The 20792-nt window shown below is 35.6% G+C and overlaps 3 protein-coding genes across 10 annotated transcripts; 1 reads left to right on the top strand and 2 right to left on the bottom strand.

Annotated features, from left to right (window-relative positions):
- Positions 1-689: 689 nt before the first annotated feature.
- nudt3b (nudix (nucleoside diphosphate linked moiety X)-type motif 3b) lies at positions 690-9383 on the bottom strand. The gene is made up of 5 exons (XM_039693246.2): positions 9090-9383; positions 7928-8038; positions 5593-5637; positions 5390-5474; positions 690-4373 (listed from the first exon to the last, which is right to left on the bottom strand). The coding sequence occupies exons 1-5, from the start codon at positions 9186-9188 to the stop codon at positions 4177-4179; spliced, it is 537 nt and encodes a 178-aa protein (XP_039549180.1). The 5' UTR covers positions 9189-9383; the 3' UTR covers positions 690-4176.
- A 1997-nt stretch (positions 9384-11380) lies between these two features.
- On the bottom strand, positions 11381-14695 carry hmga1b (high mobility group AT-hook 1b). Of its 4 annotated transcripts, none has more exons than XM_039692080.2 (5): positions 14383-14695; positions 13813-13906; positions 13538-13615; positions 12974-13021; positions 11381-11809 (listed from the first exon to the last, which is right to left on the bottom strand). In XM_039692080.2, exons 2-5 carry the CDS (start codon positions 13900-13902, stop codon positions 11747-11749), a joined length of 279 nt encoding a protein of 92 aa, XP_039548014.1. In that variant the 5' UTR covers positions 13903-13906; positions 14383-14695; the 3' UTR covers positions 11381-11746. The 4 variants fall into 4 exon arrangements, with proteins under 4 accessions (XP_039548014.1, XP_039548013.1, XP_039548012.1 ...); XM_039692079.2 differs by having other exon boundaries at positions 14393-14695; XM_039692078.2 differs by having other exon boundaries at positions 13813-13913; positions 14383-14694.
- Positions 14696-15324: 629 nt separating this feature from the next.
- Positions 15325-19368, top strand: tusc2a (tumor suppressor 2, mitochondrial calcium regulator a). 5 transcript variants are annotated; one of them, XM_039693536.2, is made up of 6 exons: positions 15349-15421; positions 15546-15579; positions 16379-16490; positions 16624-16835; positions 17678-17798; positions 18822-19368. In XM_039693536.2, the coding sequence occupies exons 4-6, from the start codon at positions 16687-16689 to the stop codon at positions 18885-18887; spliced, it is 336 nt and encodes a 111-aa protein (XP_039549470.1). In that variant the 5' UTR covers positions 15349-15421; positions 15546-15579; positions 16379-16490; positions 16624-16686; the 3' UTR covers positions 18888-19368. The 5 variants fall into 5 exon arrangements, with proteins under 5 accessions (XP_039549468.1, XP_039549467.1, XP_039549470.1 ...); XM_039693533.2 differs by lacking the exon at positions 16379-16490 and having other exon boundaries at positions 15327-15421; XM_039693535.2 differs by lacking the exon at positions 15349-15421 and having other exon boundaries at positions 15428-15579.
- Positions 19369-20792: the final 1424 nt, after the last annotated feature.

Raw genomic sequence — 20792 nt, 5'->3', positions numbered from 1 at the left:
CCTGGTGTCTTATTTTGGCTTATTTTAGAATGCTCTAAATTACAGTGTTTCTCATTCATTTCTATGGGTGCCCATTTTTGACCCAAATACAAGATTAAGGAGTTTTTTTCACCCAGAATTGAGTCAAAAAATTGTGTGTCTTCAGGAGGTACACTTGGGAAAAATAGCCAAGTCTTGTATCGCTCGGATCAAGGGAAGTATTTTTTAAAAATAAAATTAAAAACTATTTTGCCCACATTTGTCCAGAATACAGTTTTAGGGTTAAATTTCTTACCAGCTTCCTGTGTTTTGGGCCTATTTTCCTGGAAAGAACCTGTCAATTTTATATATATGTATAAGCATGCGCACAGGTCTATATACATTCTGATCATTTATATATTATGCATCATGTACATCTATGTGCATATATATATATATACTGATTACTGTACAGTAGTCAACATTTAAAGTGAATCAAATCCTTTCATCAAATTTCTACATAAGTTTTGAACAATACCTGTTTTTGTTTTAGGACAACTGAACTTTTTTTGACCCACTTTCCCATATTTACTGTATATTCTGCACTACATGTGAAATTGCCACTAAACGTTGACCTTTCAAAACTTTCAATTTAATGCTAGATAAATCATGAATATGCTGAATGCTAAATCATCACAAATTTGACTTGAGGGGACAAACTCACTGAAACGTTCAGGTGAAATACTGGTGTTTATTAGTTGGCACATATATATTACATTCTCATACTGGTTGATTTCACAATCCCAAAACCAAAAAGCTCAATATTCCAGTGAAGGGTCCAGCTGTGGAGCTAAAAACAGTCACAGCTTCTCTTCTTGGGGCGTTGGGAGATCTCAGTCGTAATTACAGCATCCCATTTGGATCGATTACTTCACGTATACCAGGGCGAACTCTTTGCGTGGCCAAATAAAATGCAATCTACCAACATTTACATTCAGAGTCACGAGCAGGGCAAATTTAAGGTGCTTTCCGTGAGATTTTCGTCAAGGATATGGGTATTTCAGATGGTCGGTTTTACACTTGAAATGCAGCAGTTAAGATCTCACATCCTTGTTGTGTAGTATGAGAGCGCTCAGGTCAGTCACAGCACTGTTGTTGGCTACATAAAGGTGGTTTGAACCATGTCAATGCTGCCATGTCAACTTAATAGTTGTTCTTTTATATGCTGTTGATAATGAGGGGTACATTAGTATGGCCATCATCACATGTATCAATCAAAAAAAACAGTCCAGATTAAGTATTACATGCTACACTAAAAGTGAAAGAGAAAGACTTGACATCAGCTGCAAAACTGATGACATTAGTGTCGATGGATATTAATCAATCAAAGGCATGTAAACGTAAATCACTGAGAAAAAGGTGTTCATTCACTTGTTAAATCTCGGGTTCATTACTCACTTTGCAGTCAGACTAACATTACAAAGATGATTGAATCAGAAATGTACTTTATAAGGAACTCGCATCATAAATGCACTTAAAACTCCTAAAGGAGCAAACCGATGCAGTTCAGTCTTGAGGAAATAAAACTCCCAACCTAACTTGTACCATATCTATACATCGCAACGACAAGCACTCGAATTTGACGTTTTGCCTTTTAAGATCTGTACAGGAGCAATAAAAAGACATCAAAACAAACTACAGTGGCTCAAGATTCACAGTATTTTGCCAACCGCTGCTTTACAGAGCGGCTTCACGTATCTGACATTTCAAAAGAAGAGAAGATGTTGAAACGTTTTTATATACTAAAACAATCTCAATCTCAAGCGGTTGATGAGTTGTAGATGTGGTCACTTCTAAAAGAGGTCAAACAACAAGAAAGGCCAGAAAACAGACCTTGTCACCATAAAATAATGGCCAAATCTACTAATGGAAAATGAAACCATTTCAGGGGTCTACTGAAGATCAGGATATTGTCAAAAACATGATGTGAAATACGTCCTGTACGTATATATGCTGCTAGCGCAGACTAGAGATAGTTTTGTACATGCACATTGCATTAAACTAAATAAACATCTTAATTCCAATAGCTCTTTAGGTGTCATTTGAGAGCCGTTGCGGTAAAACAAAATGTAAACATCTGCTAATAGCTAAAATGAACACAAAACCATTTTACTTTCTTAAAGGGATAGTTCACTTTGAAATAATTTTTGATATGTTTTAGGTTACCTCAAGGGCATCCAAAATGTAGGTGTCTTTGTTTTTCGCAGTAGTTTTAATTTTGATATTTTTAGGCCAGTCATATAATGCAGGTCTATGGTCACCACCTCAAAGAGCATGCAGAGAGAAGTCCAAATTAAACATGATTTAATGACTCATAAATAAAAGTACACATTGATGGCCTAAGACACGTAACGAGCGGTTTGTGTGAGAAAACAAACGATTTTTATATTGTTTTTACCTCTTTAGCCACGTCCAAGTAATCTGAGGGCGCGGGCGCTTTGTGGCAAACATGATAAGAGGTAAAAATGATATACTGTTCGTTTTCTCACACAAACCGCTCGTTTCGTGTCTTAGGCCATCAATGTGTACTTACACTACATTTACGAGTCATTAAATCATGTTTAATTTGGACTTCTCTGTGCATGCTCTTTGAGTTGGTGACCATAGACCCTAAAAATATCAAAATTGAAAATACTGCGGAAACAAAGAGACCTACATCTTGGATGCCCGAGGAACTAAAACATACCAAAAATTAATTTCAAAGTGAACTATCCCTTTAATGTGATGCATTTCAGAGCGAAACAGTATATTCCATTTTTCCCCTTTGCAATAACATGAACTGAATCATGCTCAATAATCCATGAAGCACATTAAAAAGTAAATTATTTGATTTCATGTGGTTCATCAAGATTGTGTAAATTACCAGGTAACGTTACAATAATAGAAAATTGAAGTGCATCTTCGTGTGTAGAGGGGGGATTTCCAGGCTACTCGATTTCATTGCCCAATCTATCTACCGGTGCACTTCTTAAAGTCAACATGGTATGCACAACCCACTTCCATATGGTGAGGGGAATAAATAAATCTGTCATTGGAGTAATTGGACCATGAAAAGTGTGTTTCATACCAGAATGGGTTTGCAGTCGAATTGTGCCGGCACAATATGGTGCACTGATGAAACCAGCCAAGAGTATTAAAAAGTAAATTGAGTCAATTTTGTTTCCATGCTGACTTTAAAAAGTGCAACAGATAACCATGGCAGCACAACGACAACCCGCCAGATCATACCATTATATCACAGTTTGCTTAAAGGGGAAGTGTTTCGTTTCTGCATCAATAGCGGCACCAAACAGAATAGCAAAGTCTGAACAATTCAGTTGCAATTAATTGGTGCGGCCAACGGCACAAAGCCACACACTTTACACACAGGATTCATTGAAAATTTGTCAATACTAAGTCCTTCAAACATCAGCTGGTTGGAAAAAAAAATGTTCTAAATTTAAAAAAAAAAAAAAAAGTGCACGTGTAGAATTACTCTCCAGTCTAATCAGGTACTAGAATAAATTAAATGTGTTTTTTGGAGGCGCATAAGTTATTTACAAGATGGCAAGACAAAAAAAAGGTTAAGTTAAGAGCAACAATTAAACACGAAGTACAGGTTAAGCATTCATCGCATCACACAAACTCATAAGACAAATAAATATCAGTGTTCATGCAAAACTATCAAGTTCTCACAGTTCCACCATTCAGACGACTAAACGCTTCCCCTCGCAACCGCGATAATAGAACTAACGAAAAGCTTGTTCACACACATACGCACGCAGAGGAAATCCAATGTGTAAAAATACTGAAAGCCACATGCTCACGCACCATGTGTATATTTTTACATCACAACAGTAAAAAGTAGTTCTTGCATTCGTTTAATCGCACACTCGCACACTAAAGGGCCGTGGGTCATGGGTTTCATGCAACAGTCCGCATGAAAGGAGAACTAAACAGGGAAAAGCAAAAGTGTTACATTTACAAAACATCGTTTCGCATATTCAACCAACACTTGATGCCTTTGCCACCTTCTTGGCGCTCGAAAAGCCTTGGCAAACCATTGTTTTTTGTGTCTTTTTTTTTTTTTTTTTAAAGAAACTATCTAAATCATAACAGAATAATGAAATTAAGAGCAAGAGTGGTGGAAGCATCCGGAGTGTCTGTGTTTTGCATTAGTTATCTGATATCAGAGACGGAGCTCTGATTAATGCTGTAGGTGGGCGACGTGTCTTCTCCTATCGTGGCCACCAGGGGCGTCCCGTTACTGTTCAGACAGCCTTCCTGTAGAGCCGTGAAGTAAGTGGCCTGTACTGGTTTGTGACACTGCAATACTTCTATGGCATCGTCAATTTTGAACCATTCCCTTTTTCTCCCTGTCAAAAAATAAAATAAAAATGACAAGCAGTTGTTATGAGCCAAAAGGGTCGACTGCGATGCAACTGTATGTTCGGCAATCACAAACTTTTAATGTTACGAAAAACGAAAAAAAAAAAAAATCTAGCATTTGGAGATTAGAGTCGAAACATTTGGAGATTAAAGTCGAAACATTTGGAGATTAAAGTCGAAACATTTGGAGATTGAAATCGAAACATTTGGAGATTGAAGTCGAAACATTTGGAGATTGAAGTCGAAACATTTGGAGATTGAAGTCGAAACATTTGGAGATTAAAGTCGAAACATTTGGAGATTAAAGTCGAAACACTTGGAGATTAAAGTCGAAACATTTGGAGATTGAAGTCGAAACATTTGGAGATTAAAGTCGAAACATTTGGAGATTAAAGTCGAAACATTTGGAGACTGAAGTCGAAACATTTGTAGACTGAAGTCGAAACATTTGTAGATTGAAGTCGAAACATTTGGAGATTAAAGTCGAAACATTTGGAGACTGAAGTCGAAACATTTGTAGACTGAAGTCGAAACATTTGTAGATTGAAGTCGAAACATTTGGAGATTAAAGTCGAAACATTTGGAGATTAAAGTCGAAACATTTTAATCTCTTAAAATCTAATTTTAATCATTTAGACTTTAATCTGAAATGTTTGGAATTTAATCTCCAAATGTTTCAACTTTAATATCCAAATGTTTCGACTTTAATATCTAAATGTTTCCACTTTAATCTCCAAATACTAGATTTTTTTTTTACAGATTTTTTTTTTTTACGAGGGCTTCCATAGTTTTACACACTTATAAATCTCAAAATGATTCTGATGAGATATACATCATGTAAACGTTGCCTAAACATTGCCACATGTCTGTGTTAATCTGATTTATGTGTCATGTGTGCAATTTATTCATTATATACACTGAATTTTGTATATATTTATCTATATATATATATATATATACAAGATTGTGGATGCTAGATAGTGTATTACTCAGAAGTTCTTACCAATGTTTACTGAATCCTCCCAATCTTCCAGAAGTTCGGTTACAATGAGAACGTATACATACGTTCTGTGTTTCCTATCTCGATTCTGAGTATAAAACAAAAAATTTAAATGCCTAGTTAAGACAAGCAGCACAACATTTGAAATGCTTACCAATAATCAGCTTTTATAGAAAACCATGCTTTCTCATAATAGTTGTACTTACCTCAAATATTCCTACTAGTCTTCCTAAAGTGCCCTTGACACCAGCCTATAAAACAATGAACGGATGTAACTGAAACATTGCGTGTTTGTTTTGTCATTATAGTGAGGTCAGGTCCTATGTGGGATTTGATAGCTGATATGTTTTCGGAGACAGAGTTTGTTTTGAACTAGTGAGCAGAAACATGACGGCAGTGACAGTCTACACCCGTCCGGAGTGATAGCGATCCATCACGACGCTCTTTAGGCCAAATGTCATGTACACAACATGGCGGTTGACCTCAACTTGAGTAGTTGATTGTCGTTAAACAAGGTCTAAATTTAGTCCTTTAAATTTAGACCACTAGTGAAAATGCTATTGCTTTTTGCATTTTCTTTTTAAATTTAATACACACTGTCGTTCTTTTTTTGTTTTTAGAGAAGTCTCTTATGCTCACCAAATCTGCACTAATTTGACTAAAAATAAAAAAATTCGGGAAAAAAATTAAGTTTTCTATTTGAATATAACTTAAAATGTAATTTATTCATTTGATTGAGTCTTCAGTGTCACATGATCCTTCAGAAATTATTTTAATATGATGATTTGCTGCTCAAGAAACATGTATTATAATTATCAATGTTGAAAACGGTCATATTTTTTTCAAGATACTTTCAAAAGAACAGTACCCTGTAAATATTTGTGACATTATAAATCTCTTTACTGTCACTTTTGATCAATTTAATGCATCCTCTCTAAATAAAAAGTATACATTTTCTCTCTCAAAAATAAACAAATCCTGCTGACCCCAAACTCCTGAAAGTCAGTATAATGTTTTATTAAACAAATGATATAATCAGGAGAACAATGAGAGGTTTGTCTCTTTTGCTTGACACTCAGGAAACCTGATGTTTATGAATTCCAGCATAATCTGAGTGCATTTTATCTGACCGTCCGTACAAAGTCACATGACCAATAACACTAATTAACTTGCATTTGATTAGTCTCCTAGAAATGCAGAATCTGAAATATTCCACTCTAATTTGACATTATAACATTTCATTTTTTACGTCAGGACAATCCCCCAGAATGCAGTTGGCTTTGTGTCATGGTACGTTTATAGTCCACGGTCACTCTTGGCTACTGTCTGGCAGTCGAGGTGTGAAGAGCAGCTCTTAATCTGAGTGTAATGCCCTTTAAAACTGTAAGGCGATCGTCCTGGCAGAATGAGCAGCATGTTCACCGTCTGTCAGATGGCAGATCTCAGCTGATGGAACATTATCACTTCTCTTAATGAGAAACCCCATAGGTTAAATGTCACGAGAGCGAAAACCTAGAGTTTCCATGTTTGCACAATGGATCAAGTCAAAAATATACGCCAGAACATCAGAGTTAATACAGTTATTGTTACTAATGATATGTTCATATTGCAGGCAAATCAGATCTTTTCTCAAATCAGATCTTTTCAGGCACTATTAATTGCAAGTGATAAAATAAGATTTGGCCAGACATAACCAATCAATCTGCATGGGTAATGACGTAGATGTGCATGCTTATGTGATGAGGCTTGCAAAGCAGATACAGGGAAAATGGACGTGCATTAATCATCTCGAAATCGCGTTAGGAGTGACAAAAGATATTTTGAGCAGCCAGAGCGTCCAGACTGACACATATGTAAAAATCTTATTGGAATAGCATTTCAAAACACAGAAAAGCATTTGAAAAAATCCGATTTCATGTGTTTTTTTTTTTTTTTTGGGATAAAATCTAAATGTGCAAAACCTCCGATTTTTGCTGGCAGTCTGAACACAGCCTAATACATCGCTCAAGATATTAAAGCAACAATAAGTAAGATTTTTTTACCTTAAAATAATGTTTTCAAAATCGTTTCAGAGGTTCATCAAGGCGTGACATGGTGAAATGCACTTATGCCACCGCTTTGCGGACCTTTATCTGATATATCCACGCTATGTAAGATTGCCAGATCGGGTCGCATTTCGGTAGTCCCAATGAGACATAAGAAAACTACAAATTTTCAATTCATAATAATGAATTTTGTAGAAAACTACAAATAATCAATTCATATCGATTAGCTTTACTATCTCTTTATGAACCTTTTGAAGTGTCAAAGTGGTAGTTGCGTAGCGGTCAATGGAAGGATTTTATTAAAAATATCTTAATTTCTTAATCAGATTCTGAAGATAAACGAAAGTCTCTGAGGTTTGGAACGAAATGAGGCAGAGTAATCAATGACCGAATTTGTATTTTTGGGTGAACTATCACTTTAATAGAATGCTGAGCATGATAAATAATGAAAGTGATGCAAAATAATCCTAGAGAATTACGTGAATCAAAGTCAAACCTCTTCACAGACTTCTCGGGCAGCAGCGACGTTGGGCTCTTCCTCGGGCTCCATTCCTCCTCCAGGTACGATCCATTTGTCTGGGTGTCTGCTGCTGCTCACCAATAACACCTGTGTGGACACATTACAAGACTTTGCAATTTGCAATTTACCGGACAACTAATAATACAGATCATTGTGAAATAATCACCATTGGCAAGAGCTCATTAACAGAAGCCATGCTTCCTCTTGTCTCAGTATAAAATCATTTTAACACATTTTTGAGTAAATATTTCATACAGTAGGAGTAATTTCAGCAATTTGGCGAGGGTCTCATTGGTAAAGATGTGTATAGAATGGTCCTAAATGTGAATGTCTGATATAAGAACACATTCATCCAAATGTTTGCCCTTTTAAATCCAGCTTTGATTTGATGTAAGATGAAATCCATGGAATTTGGGATCAAATTCGAATCGACTTCATGTGAGGTCCCTTGTTTTCTGTCAATAAACAGAATAGTATAAATGTTTTTCGTCACAACAGGAAATTCTCATTTTACCAATTTTGACTATGCTTTAAAACAGTGGAATAAAGTGATTTGGTTTATAAACTGCTGTAGTGGCACTCATGTTTTAGATATACAAAAATGACCATGGTAACTTACTATGTTGGATATGTGCCATGGTATGTCTTGGAAGTACTGTAATAAACCCATTGGGAGTGCCATATTCATGGGACATATGAAATATCAGTACCAAACCACTTTTACCATAGGATATACTTTGTTGTTAGTGGAGTTCAAGGAAAAATAATAGTATTTTCATGTTTTTTGGACACGGCTAGTTACCATAGTATGATTACCATGGTAACGTTACCACCTCAATAACGTTACTTTACGACAAGAAAGTCTTTCGATTATTATGACATATCTAAACTGAGATCCAATCAGATCAATGTCAATCAATGAATCAATCAAGCGGCCACCGAGTCGCGCGCTTCGTTCGTTGGTTAGTGCTAGTCGAGTTGATTAACGCTAGGCCAACTCCGCTTTACTAGTCCAGGCTAACCGCTGATAACACGCCGCTAAACCGTTTGATATTAACCAGCTGACGCGTTGAGAGACGCACGCATCGCGGGCTCTCCCTCCCGGCGGCCCGTTCGCTTCACCGGCACCGGTACTCACCTCCTGCTCGTCCTCGCTCCTGAAGCACAGGCAGGCGGCCCGCTTCTTGTACCCGTCTCCATCATAGGTGCGCGTTTGGTTCGACTTAAGCTTCATCATCTCGGGCTGGGCGTTGTGACTGAGATCGGAACCTGATCCTGCCGCGCGGATAGAGAGGTAAAGTCCGCGAAATGGAAACCCCGCGTGAATCACTGGAAATAGACTCTTCTACGCTTCATTTTTCCAAAGCCGATCGCATCTCGGAGACAGACGCCATTATCGAAACCGCTACGGAATGTGCGTAACCTGCACGGCTCGTACGGAGAACAGCCGCGTTCTTGTGTTTAGAGAATAAGGCCCGCGGATGTGAAAGTGCGCATAGTAATCTGTTAATTGTACACGTTAATATTATTGTTATTAATTATAAATTGTTTTATTATTTGTTAATAGTTTATTATGGTTACATTCATATTTTCAATAGGTGATATTAATTTGATATAAACATTATTTAATTAAAAATACAATATTTTTTTTCCAGAATTTACAGTATTTTGTTTATTTTTATTATCCTATTATTATTATTATTAAATTAAATTAAATCAATGAGTAAATAAGTATTAAATAAAAATATACTGAAACTTTGTCGTACTGTACATAATCTACATAAAACGTGTCACTCTCGTCCAATCATTACATACAGCTATGTCATCCATCACAATTAAAATCTTAAAAATCATTGTAACCAATATGTATACAACAAAACAACCAAGACAAATGATAAAATATACAGATCTATCAAATGCTACAAATATCTCTAAAAATGCTCAAAAATCTCTATAAAAATAGGCATATCTCCAAAAATAAAACTCCTTCCAGGCTATTCTAATATTATATGTTTTGTGCTAATAATATTTGAAACGTGTTTAATATATAATAATAGATATATTATAACAGTAACAAATGTTATTGTAAAATATGTAAATACATAAACAATTTGAAAAAGTATTTTTTATTAATATCAACACACATTATACATACAAATAAACAATCTATAAATCTAATACACATTTTAGAACTCTAATAGTTTATTAATAAAATGTCACACACAAGTAAGCCAATACAGGCCATTGACTGCTACACAGACGGTCATTGCAGAATAAAGGACATTTTCAGATTGACATTGTCTTGGGCTTTTGCGGTCTATTCATGACACCGTATTACCTGAGGTGAATATTTCAGAATTCTGAAATTAAAAGGACTTGAATGCATAAAATACAAGTGGATTGATTTAGATTGCACTTCTGCTCCATTTATATCTCACTCAAAATACCAAGGGAGTAAGTCGTTTCATTTTTTTAGTGCCCTGAAAAGTAGTAGTACGTTTGAATCCTTGAGAACCATAGCTTATTGTCACTGTTGATTTGTCATGTACAACAGCCAGATGATAAAATTAATGAAGAATTTCAAAAGCACTTGGGTGTGGAAAACCTTGAGCTGATCCCTGTAATGCAAACAGTTCTTTAAGGAATAATGCTGTAAAAAAAGAAAAAAAAGTGGGTTGTGTATATTACATATTGTGGGCAATATGTTGGATTTTAAAGGACATTTTTATTTACTTTTTAGATTGTGTCCTGAAACAAAACCACCTGAGAACCACTTGCTTTAGGGAATCATTTAGCTTGATGTGTAATTTCTTTCCTTACATTACGGTTTTATCCAGAAATCCTTTTTTAAGAAACTCAAAGTGCCAAATCAGGGATTAATACAATAAACGTCACCATGCAGTTCCAAACCGAACAATCAGTTTCAAAGTGTGATTTGAACCCGCAAGGTCGGTGTCAGAGATGGCTTCAAGACTGACCAATGCTTCTAGTGACAGATAAATATACATCCTAATATAAACCTTTGTTATTATCTTCAATGCTAACTCCTGGGGATTCTAGTGGAAAACATCACATTATAAGCTAAACCGACATGCAGCATGAATGCATTCTATGAGGACTATCAAGCACATGATGTTACACAGTTAAAGGGATACTCCACTTTTTTTTTTTGGAAATAGGCTCATTTTACCACTCCCCCAGAGTTAAACAGTTGAGTTTTACCGTTTTTGAACCCATTCAGCCGATTTTCTGATATTCAGAAGAATATCAATAACCAGACAGTTTCTGGTCTCATTGACTTCCATAGTAAGAAAAAAATATACTATGGAAGTCAATGAGATCAGAAACTGTCTGGTTATTGATATTCTTCTAAATATCAGAAAATCGTCTGAATGGATTCAAAAACGGTAAAACCCGACTGTTTAACTCTGGGGGAGTGGAAAAATGAGCCTATTTCCCAAAAAAAAAAGTGGAGTATCCCTTTAAATTATAGCTTGATCTAAATCTAGTCTACAACTTGGGCACAAACATTACTAAACAAAGCATACGTAGAAAAGCACCTCAGTTCAATAGATATATAGATATATATTAAAAATAGCTGGAAACACATGACATATTTGTATGCAGTGTGACTCTGGATTCTACAGTATATTTGATCTAATGACGTAAAACTCATTATGTATTAAAGCAGAATATTACATCTGTGGTCGTAGAAAGACATGAATGACATTCCAGGTTTGAGACCAGACGGCTTGTTTGTTTGGTTGAGTGTGAGGTAGTGCTGTGATTAGACTGTTACTGCTCCTCCTCTTCATCTTCTTCAGCGTCCTCAGATGAGTCCTGAGGTTTTTCCTTTTCCTGTTCGGAACGGAATCAAATATTTGGGGATAAAATGCATGAAAGCGAAACTTCTCCTTTGCTGCATGTTATATTTGACATTTGCAATGAACTCCCATTTTTAATAGGTTTAGCAAGGTAGTTTGACCTTTAAAATCTTGCAGGATGGTGTCACTGCAGTGCAAGTTGAAATTCAAAAATTTAAAGAGGCAGTTCACCCAGATATAAAACGACTGATTTATTCTTATGATTTTCTTTCTTCCATGGATGTTGTGCAGAATCTTGATGTTGCAAAAATGCACGTGTTTACTTGTGTAACTCCTCCGGGTCACGGCACCAGTGTACAGGCCAATTTATACTTCTGCGTCGAGGGTACGCCGTAGTGTACGGTGTAGGCTTGGTTGCTCTGCAGTACTGCTCCGAAACACTAGTTGGCGGCCGAGGGTTTTAATGTTCCACTGTGTTTAAATTCCTCGCGGCTAGGTTACTAAGCTATGGCGACTGAAAGAGAGCGGATCATGTTGGAGTTGGAGCTTATTGAGGTGGAAAAACTGTTAATTTTAGTGAAATTAATAAAACTAAAATGCCGAAACGAGAGAAGACGTTGGAGGAGATGGTATGTGGAGAAATGCGTATGAGGAAATGCGATGTTACCAAGCCGACCAAGTTGTCGCGACGTGTAGTTACATTTTTGAGGAGGTGCACATCAGGCTACGGCGAAGGGTACGCGGTATGGTACGCGTCTGTGCGCATGCTACGCTGAAGTATAAATTGGCCTTAACCCCTTCACTTCTACTCGCATAAGGCAGGCGTGCTAACAAGGGCGCTAAAGACCGCAGTCGCTAGTGCACCTCTTGAGGCCAGGGGAGTAAGGTTTACTCGCACGGTTCCTACTAGCTGGCCTCTGTTACACCAGCACATGGGCGGGGCAACCTGTCACTCACATGAGATCCACCAATAGCAAACCACAAACATCCAATCAATTCCTCATAGACCAATTTTTTCTTGTTCCAGAAGCAGTTTCAAAAGATATACGTCACAATAGGGGGGAAAAAAGACTATCGAAACTACAGCTTCATGCCGACTTCACTTTAAAATGTCTACATTAGTGTTCCACGGAAGAAAGAAATGAATAAATAATGAGAGAATACATGTTTTTTAGTAAACCATTATTTTAAGATGTACCTCTTTCTTAGGCTTTCCCCTCGGTTTGGTGACAGAAGCCGATGATTTCTATTGAGCAGAAAATTAAATTAATAACAATTATTCAAGAGTCCAAAGATATAATTTAGTAATATGCAATCGTCCTTTTCCAGGCTAAATCATTGGATAAAAACAAGGGTGTTTTTATTTATTTATTCCAATGCATTTTCACTGGCCAATAGCAATGCTTCTCTAGTGCACCAGTAGAGGGAGCTGGTATCTGCACATGACAACAGATGGAGGGGGCATTGAGTTCATTGAGGACTCTTGAGGCGGGAGCTGACAGTGCATTGCTCAGGGCTATAGTAAGTGGCTAACAGCGGGTCACCTGCTTTTGCTCGGACTCGGCGGATGAGCCGTCAATGAAAACCTTGCAAACACTATTCAGAATTAATAATGCATATGTCTCTGCGTGTTTGCAAACAGGAGACAGCTGTTGTTTTACCCAGTAAAATAGTGTCTGTTTGCATCTATACAAAAAGCTATGCCATAATTACATAAAGAGAATTAATCATAGTATGATGAGTAGTAGCTAATCATAGTTACGCTCTTGGATGGGCCTTTGTTTTTGCTGCCTTTTGGCCGTCCTCTTGGTCTTTTTGTAGTTGGTGACCCACTTAATTCCTGCAAAAAAAGTTTATTAAGAAGCTGACTGTAATGTTACTAAAACTGAGGATGCATTATTAAAACATGAGGTATTATTAAAAAATAAACAGATGCCTATAATGAAGGCATTATTATTTTCCTTTCACTCAGAAAGTAAACTGGTTTAATACCGATCGAAATGAATTGATTATTAATTATGTAGTGTTACTTTATACCTTTGGATGCTTCCTTGGTCTTCCTCGTCCCCTTTTCTCCACTCCATCCTTGTCTTTGACGGAGACAGCTTGTTTCTCTGAATCGCTCATGTTTCTAGGAGCTTTTAAAATACAAATGAAATGAATTTAGCAGCTGATCCTATATCCAAGGAGATTCAATTTGAGCACACACCTATTAATATGGCTTAAAGAAAGGTTTATTACATGCATTTATTTGCATTAGCTGATCATAAATAAAACGTCCTCCATTAAAATGACTTACTGTAAGTACACAGGTGAACTGATGCGATTTTAGTTTAAAGGGAACACTATTGTGATCAACGTTACGCATTGCACAAATCTAAAAAAAAAAATATATGCACCACCACTCTCATAAAGTTTAATGATTGCATTCATGTCTAAAACCCTTAGATCACTTCGTGTTGATGCACAGGCGAGGTGCTCAATAGGTTATGCAACGACAAATTTATATGGAAGCCATATAGCGCGCGCTGCACTTGGAGACCGACGTGCAAACGAGCATTACAGCCCTCGTGCAACCATTTAAGACAGAACGAAACATTGACTTACATGCACTTACAGGAAAATAATGGTGTAATGCGCGCGCTGTTCTGTTGGGTGGCCCCACCTCCCGCAAGATGCCGATCTGATGATTGAATTAGAGCGCAACCGACCGTCTCCCAATAAACCACAGTCTAATCTCAAGGCAAATAGACGCCTATAACGGGTGGAAAACTGAGGAATTAACTCTGTCGGTTCTGATCGTATCGAGGGATACACGCACGGAATTGATGCGATTAAAGCGAGTTCAGGAATAGCAGCCTGTCACTGGAATAAAAGGCCAATGGAAAAGCAGGATGAGCCGCAGGTTGATGGGAAGAGAGGCGGATCTCAAGGGCCATATGCTGCTGGGACAAAGTACTGGCGCCAAGTACAAATGAACTTCAAAAAGACAAAAAAAAATCTTCACGCATATTTTAATATCATATAAAATAACTTTATAAATGCACAAATAATATATAGGCATTAAATCATAAGATGGATGGATGGATGGATGGATGGATGGATGGATGGATGGATGGATGGATGGATGGATAGATAGATAGATAGATAGATAGATAGATAGATAGATAGATAGATAGATAGATAGATAGATAGATAGATAGATAGATAGATAGATAGATAGATAGATAGATAGATAGATAGATAATATAAAATAAATAATAGATGGAATTAGGCTACTTTTAACACGCATACATTTTAAAAATAAATAATAAAACATAAATTCAAACTAAACTAAATTAAACCAAATAAAATCGACACGCTATGATAATAAAATAAACTAGATGACAGATAGATCAACTAATTTGTTAAACATATCGAACATATTCATAGATATCGGCTTTTAAAAATCTTTAAAAAAAATAGTTGTATCAAAAAAACTGTATCAAAAATAGTTACAGTTACAAAATAAATATGGGAGAGTCCCTTACAGAAAATGTTAGTTCCTTTCAGAAACTAGTCGCGTAAATGTGACGTTACCAATCTACGTCATTGCGCTTGGAGACAGCAGACTAGAAGAACCAAAACAATGAGATTTACGTTATCTGTATGTATGCATTGCACATTGTCATTTGTTTGAATGTTTTCTGTTATGAAAACAGAACGAAATGCGTGATAGTCACGTTTCTTGTGTGTTGAATCGCTGTGAATGGCTTATGTCTTGTTTACAGCGCAAACGACTCTTTAACATTCGGCCTTATTAGGGTGAGTCAATAACATTTTTGAGAAAACAAACGTTCATTTCTATTGCATATATGTTTAATATTGGTTAGTTGTGTGTGTAAAAGGTTGTTTAATGTGTCGCTCTTCAGGGATGAGCAGCTAGCATGCTAACTAACTAACTGGGATTACAGCTTTAAACCGGGAGATCGGTGTGTTAAACCAATGCGTGTATAACATAACAACTTTTGAGGAGTTAATTATTCATTTGGCAAGCTCTTTTTAACGCTAGTCTTCATTACATTTTGTGAAATGTACAGAATGTTGTATTTTTTTATGTGAAATATCTGCATAATGCACACTATTTCAAAAAAATGAATATACACTAACTTAGATAAACAATAACATTGATGAAAAGCAAAATATAAAATGCTAAATATTAGCATATAAATATATGCTAAAAATAGATAAATATTTATTGAGAAATCCACTATTTTGTGGAGCGGGTCAAAATTATAATTTCTGCCTGAGATTTAGAGCCAAATCACAGGTGGGCAAATATGACTTCAGAAAGATGTTTTTATGCATAGATAGCTAGGTCTATTAGTAATGCTGTTGTTTTTAGCAATCTTTATTGCATTATATGACTTAAATTTTAGGTGGAAATTCAAAATTTTGTATCCCCCTCTACAAAATAGTGGATTTAATATTTTGGCTTTCATCACTATTATTTGTGTTAGCCTTTCTTCAGAAAGAAATATGCTGCCAGGGGACCTCTGGTGGAGTTGACATGGAATGACCCAATGAAATATTATTTATTTGTTTATTTATGTATTTTTGCCAGAACAAATAGAGGGATCAGGTGGGATGTTCAATTGCTGTAAAAGTTACCAACCCCTAAAGCCAGTTTTTAGTCCCATTCGGTGCATTTGGTTCATTTTGGACCTTGCCTGCAGGTATTACAGACTCACCACAGTTAAGAGAGCTAGTTCAGCCACAGTCGTGCTGTGAATCCACACATGACCAGATACATTGCCATATGAGTTTCCCTTTGAGGCATAAGTCTGTAACATGCTCTCTGTTTTTCAGGACTGAACTGACATGATCTGCTGATCGGTCCCCCTCCTCTAGAATAATGCATCATCAGTAAAGATGGGAGGCAGCGGGTCCAAAACTAAAGGAGTCTGGCCTTTTAGCAGCTCAGGAGCTGGTGGAGATCCTCCTGGTGAGGTCACTGAACAGTGTTTAGCGCGTCTGAGAGGCTTCAAGAATGCCACACCATTTGTCTTCACAAGGAAAAGGTAAACATTGTGTTAAAACCTGTGTTCAAAATGTGAGGAAAACCTGTGATCAATGACAATAACCAGTGTGTAATATAGCTGTTTGTGAATGTAAAAGGTCTTCAAAGTGCAGATAAATGGAGTCTCCTGGAAGAAACGAGCCTGCACCTACTAATGTTTGCAACAAATTTGCATAATGCCAGCCTATGGATGTCATAAACCACAAACCAAACAAATCCACTTTGATTCACTTCCAAGGATGAGGAATTGATACAGAAAACCCGATGCCATCATTCTTATTATATTTATTGATATATATTTATATATCTGAAATTCAGATGGGAATGGGCATTTGTTTGCAACATGTGCTGTAAGCTGTCAACCAATCACAACAGACTAGTCTAGGCTATCTGACCAATCAGAGCAGAGTAGGCTTCCTTTATCAAACAGTTTGAAACACTTAGAAAAGAAGTGATGTTGCAATGGATATTATGAGAAAATGAAAGTGTTTTTGAGTTTGTATGCATGTACATGTAAACCTGTTGTAGGAGGCTCCAAAACAACATTTACCTTTAAAATAGCATAATAGTGGCACTTACATTTTTCTGTAGTTTTGCCAAAAGTGTGTTCAATTGTCATAATGCAAAATCCTAAGTAAATATTTAATTTGATTAAATGAATCATTCAAAGTAAATTGCAAATTGTTTTTTAAACATATTTTGTGTGTGTGAGAGAGAGAGAAATGAAAATGAAAAACACTTGGATGTGCTTTTGTGCAAAAAAAAAAAAAAAAAAATTGTGTGTGAAATGTGACTTTGGAGGTGTTTTTGTGATATTCACGCAGCTGCTCTTTATCATTGCAGTTCCTTGTATTTTGATGAAGATGGCGATCTGGCTCATGAGTTTTATGAGGAGACTGTGGTGACCAAAAATGGCAGAAAGAAAGCCAAGCTCAAAAGAATTCAGAAAAACCTCATACCTCAGGTGAGCTATACTGATCCGGTCAGATACACGGACATGTTTAGTGCAAAAATGACAGGATCAACTCAAGAAATCAAGTGCAATTTATACAGAATAATTATAAATGATGGTGATTAAACTTTAGAATTAATATTAGAGATCCTATGTTGGAAGGGACTAATTTATATGACTTTAATGTACATCACAGCCTGGAAAACTCATGATTTGGTACTTGGTTTTGCTAATCGATGGCATAAGATATTTAAAATTTATTATAAAAAAAAATAAAACATTAGCACTCCCTGTTCTTGCTTATACTAGACAAGGTTTAAAACGTTGTATTTTTATCTCATGCTATCGCCTCCTTTAGATGAATCGCTTTTGATTTGGACAAATGTGTCTGCTAAATGAATAAATGTAAAATATATTTGGTCTGTTTCTCCAGAATAGAAAGACTGCACATTTTGTTTTTATGTGTAACTGCTAAAAAATACAAAAAAAAGACATTGACTACAAGGCATTTCTTTATTTTTTTGTTTGTTTTTAAATTATTTAATTTTATTAAATTAATCAATCAAATTTTGTGCACATTTTTCAAGTTTTCTGCCGTTTGTTCAAGATCTGCTATCTAAACATCTAAGCTACCCTTAATTTATTCATTTATTCTTGGTCTCTTATCGAAACATTTCGCAAACAGACAGCTGAAGTTTACTTTTGTATTTCATTTAATTTTGGATAATGATTTTATTTCAAGTAAAGAAAAGGTTTTATTTAATAGCTTTAGTTGTAGTTAACGATAATAAACCTGGTTGAGACCCCCAAATTAGTTTTTTTTTAAATTATTTAATTTTATTAAGTTTTGTGCACATTTTTTCTGCCGTTTGTTCAAGATCTGCTATCTAAACATCTAAGCTACCCTTAATTTATTTATTTATTCTTGGTCTCTTATCGAAATATTTTGTTTACCTAACATCATTTAGTTTTATAGCTCTTCATTTTGTATTAAAAGCATTTTTTTAACCATATTTTTGCATTTCATGCCTCCAGGGAATCGTTAACTTGGATCACCCCCGAATCCATGTGGACTTCCCTGTCATCCTGTGTGAAATATAAGCAAACAGACTCTTCAGGAAGTGACACGGCTCTCGGAGCGCCACAATCACCCTCGACTTCCTTCCACCTCTGCCGTTCCTCTGTCAGGACGCCCCGTGGCTCTCTGTTACGACAGGGAAGGCGTTTGCCCTTCATCTGGCTTTGACCAAAAAGTTGAATCATATTTTCTAATTTGCATTCTGGTGTAAAGACAGCAGACGTGCGTCGTCCTGTCTTCTGTGATGTACAGTTGGGAATGCATGTGCGATGAAAGTGTGTAAGTAAGGAACCTAAAGCTATGCAGGGATTGTACATAAATCATGTGTTTGTTAATGTCGACCAATTGCAGTGCGTGTTTATCGTTTATTATTGTATATTATAATATTCTATCAAAGTCTGTCTCTGTTTGTTGGGCTGCAACCCATCACGTCTGCACTTGTAGTCATTTAATGTACAGTAAATTATGAGTTAATATACTTGAATAAAATGGTTTAGCAGATTACATGGCAGTAATTATTCATGTAACTCGATGCAAATGCCAGGACAGTTTTTTGCAATCTCCAAGTCAAACAAAATATTCAGTGAAGACGACATGCTGAAAGGAAAGTCCTTCAAAAATTGGAGACTGAGAATGGATATTAAATGTTGACTTTAGCATTAAGATTAAAAGAAATGTCTATATTATAATTATTAAGATTATATCCGATCTGCTGATAGTGAATATTTAATTGTTGCTAATTTCTACATGATCTTTGCCACCATTCTAACAGTCACTTAGTTCATCTTTGTTAATAAAATTGTTTATATTTTAATAATATAATTTAACTTATAATATAATATAATTATACACCTTTTTCATACTGTAGGCCTACATTATAATGTTGAGACCAGTGTTGTTTTAGCATAATTGATATACTATGATTTTTCTTAATAATTTGAATTGGAATAGATTTGAATTTTATATTTTAAGTTGTATGTTTTTATTATGTTTTATTTGTATTTATTTTTTTATGAATATGTATAGTTTTTATTATGTTTTAGTTAAATTAGTCCATAAATTAAGAACTTAAACTAAATGAAATTGAAACACTCTTGGTACACTCTCAGAAAAAAAAAGGTGCAAAAGCTGTCACTTGGGCTGTACCTTTTCAAAAGGTACACTTTTGTACCCAGAGGCTGCATACCTTATTGGTACATATTAGCAACTAAAATGGACATATTAACACCTAAAATGTACTTATTAGCACCTAATATGTACATATTAACACCTAAAATGTACATATTAACACTTAAAATGTACATTGTAGGACCTAAAATGGACATATTAGCTCCTGAAATGTACTTATTAGCACCTAAAATGTACATATTAACACATAAAATGGACATATTAACACTTAAAGTGGACATATTAGCTCCTGAAATGTGCATATCAGCACCTAAAATGTACATATTAGCACCTAAAATGTACATATTAACACTTAAAATGTACATATTAGCACCTAAAATTTACATATTAACACCTAAAATGTACATATTAGCACCTAAAATGTACATATTAACACTTAAAATGTACATATTAGCACCTGAAATAAACATGCTAGCACCTAAAATGGACAAAAGTGTACCTTTTGAAAAGGAATACAGCCCCAGTGACAGCTTTTGTACCTTTTTTTCTGAGAGTGCAACTAGCTGAAGTTTACTTTTATATTTCACTTAATTTTGGATAATGATTTTATTTCAAGCAAAGAAAAAGTTGTATTTAATGGCTTTAGTTATAGTTAACAAAAATAAACCTGGTTGAGACTCCCAAATTATTAATATTTTTTTTAGGATTTTGTTTTTTAATTCCTGTATTAAAGATTTTTAAATATTATAATTATTATTCATTACATTAATTTCATTCAGAGTTAGTATTCATTTATTTCA

The sequence above is a fragment of the Pimephales promelas genome, chromosome 8 (genome assembly GCF_988280905.1).
Source record: "Pimephales promelas chromosome 8, fPimPro1.hap1.1, whole genome shotgun sequence".
NCBI lineage: Eukaryota > Metazoa > Chordata > Actinopteri > Cypriniformes > Leuciscidae > Pimephales > Pimephales promelas.
This window is presented reverse-complemented; position numbering and strand designations above follow the sequence as displayed.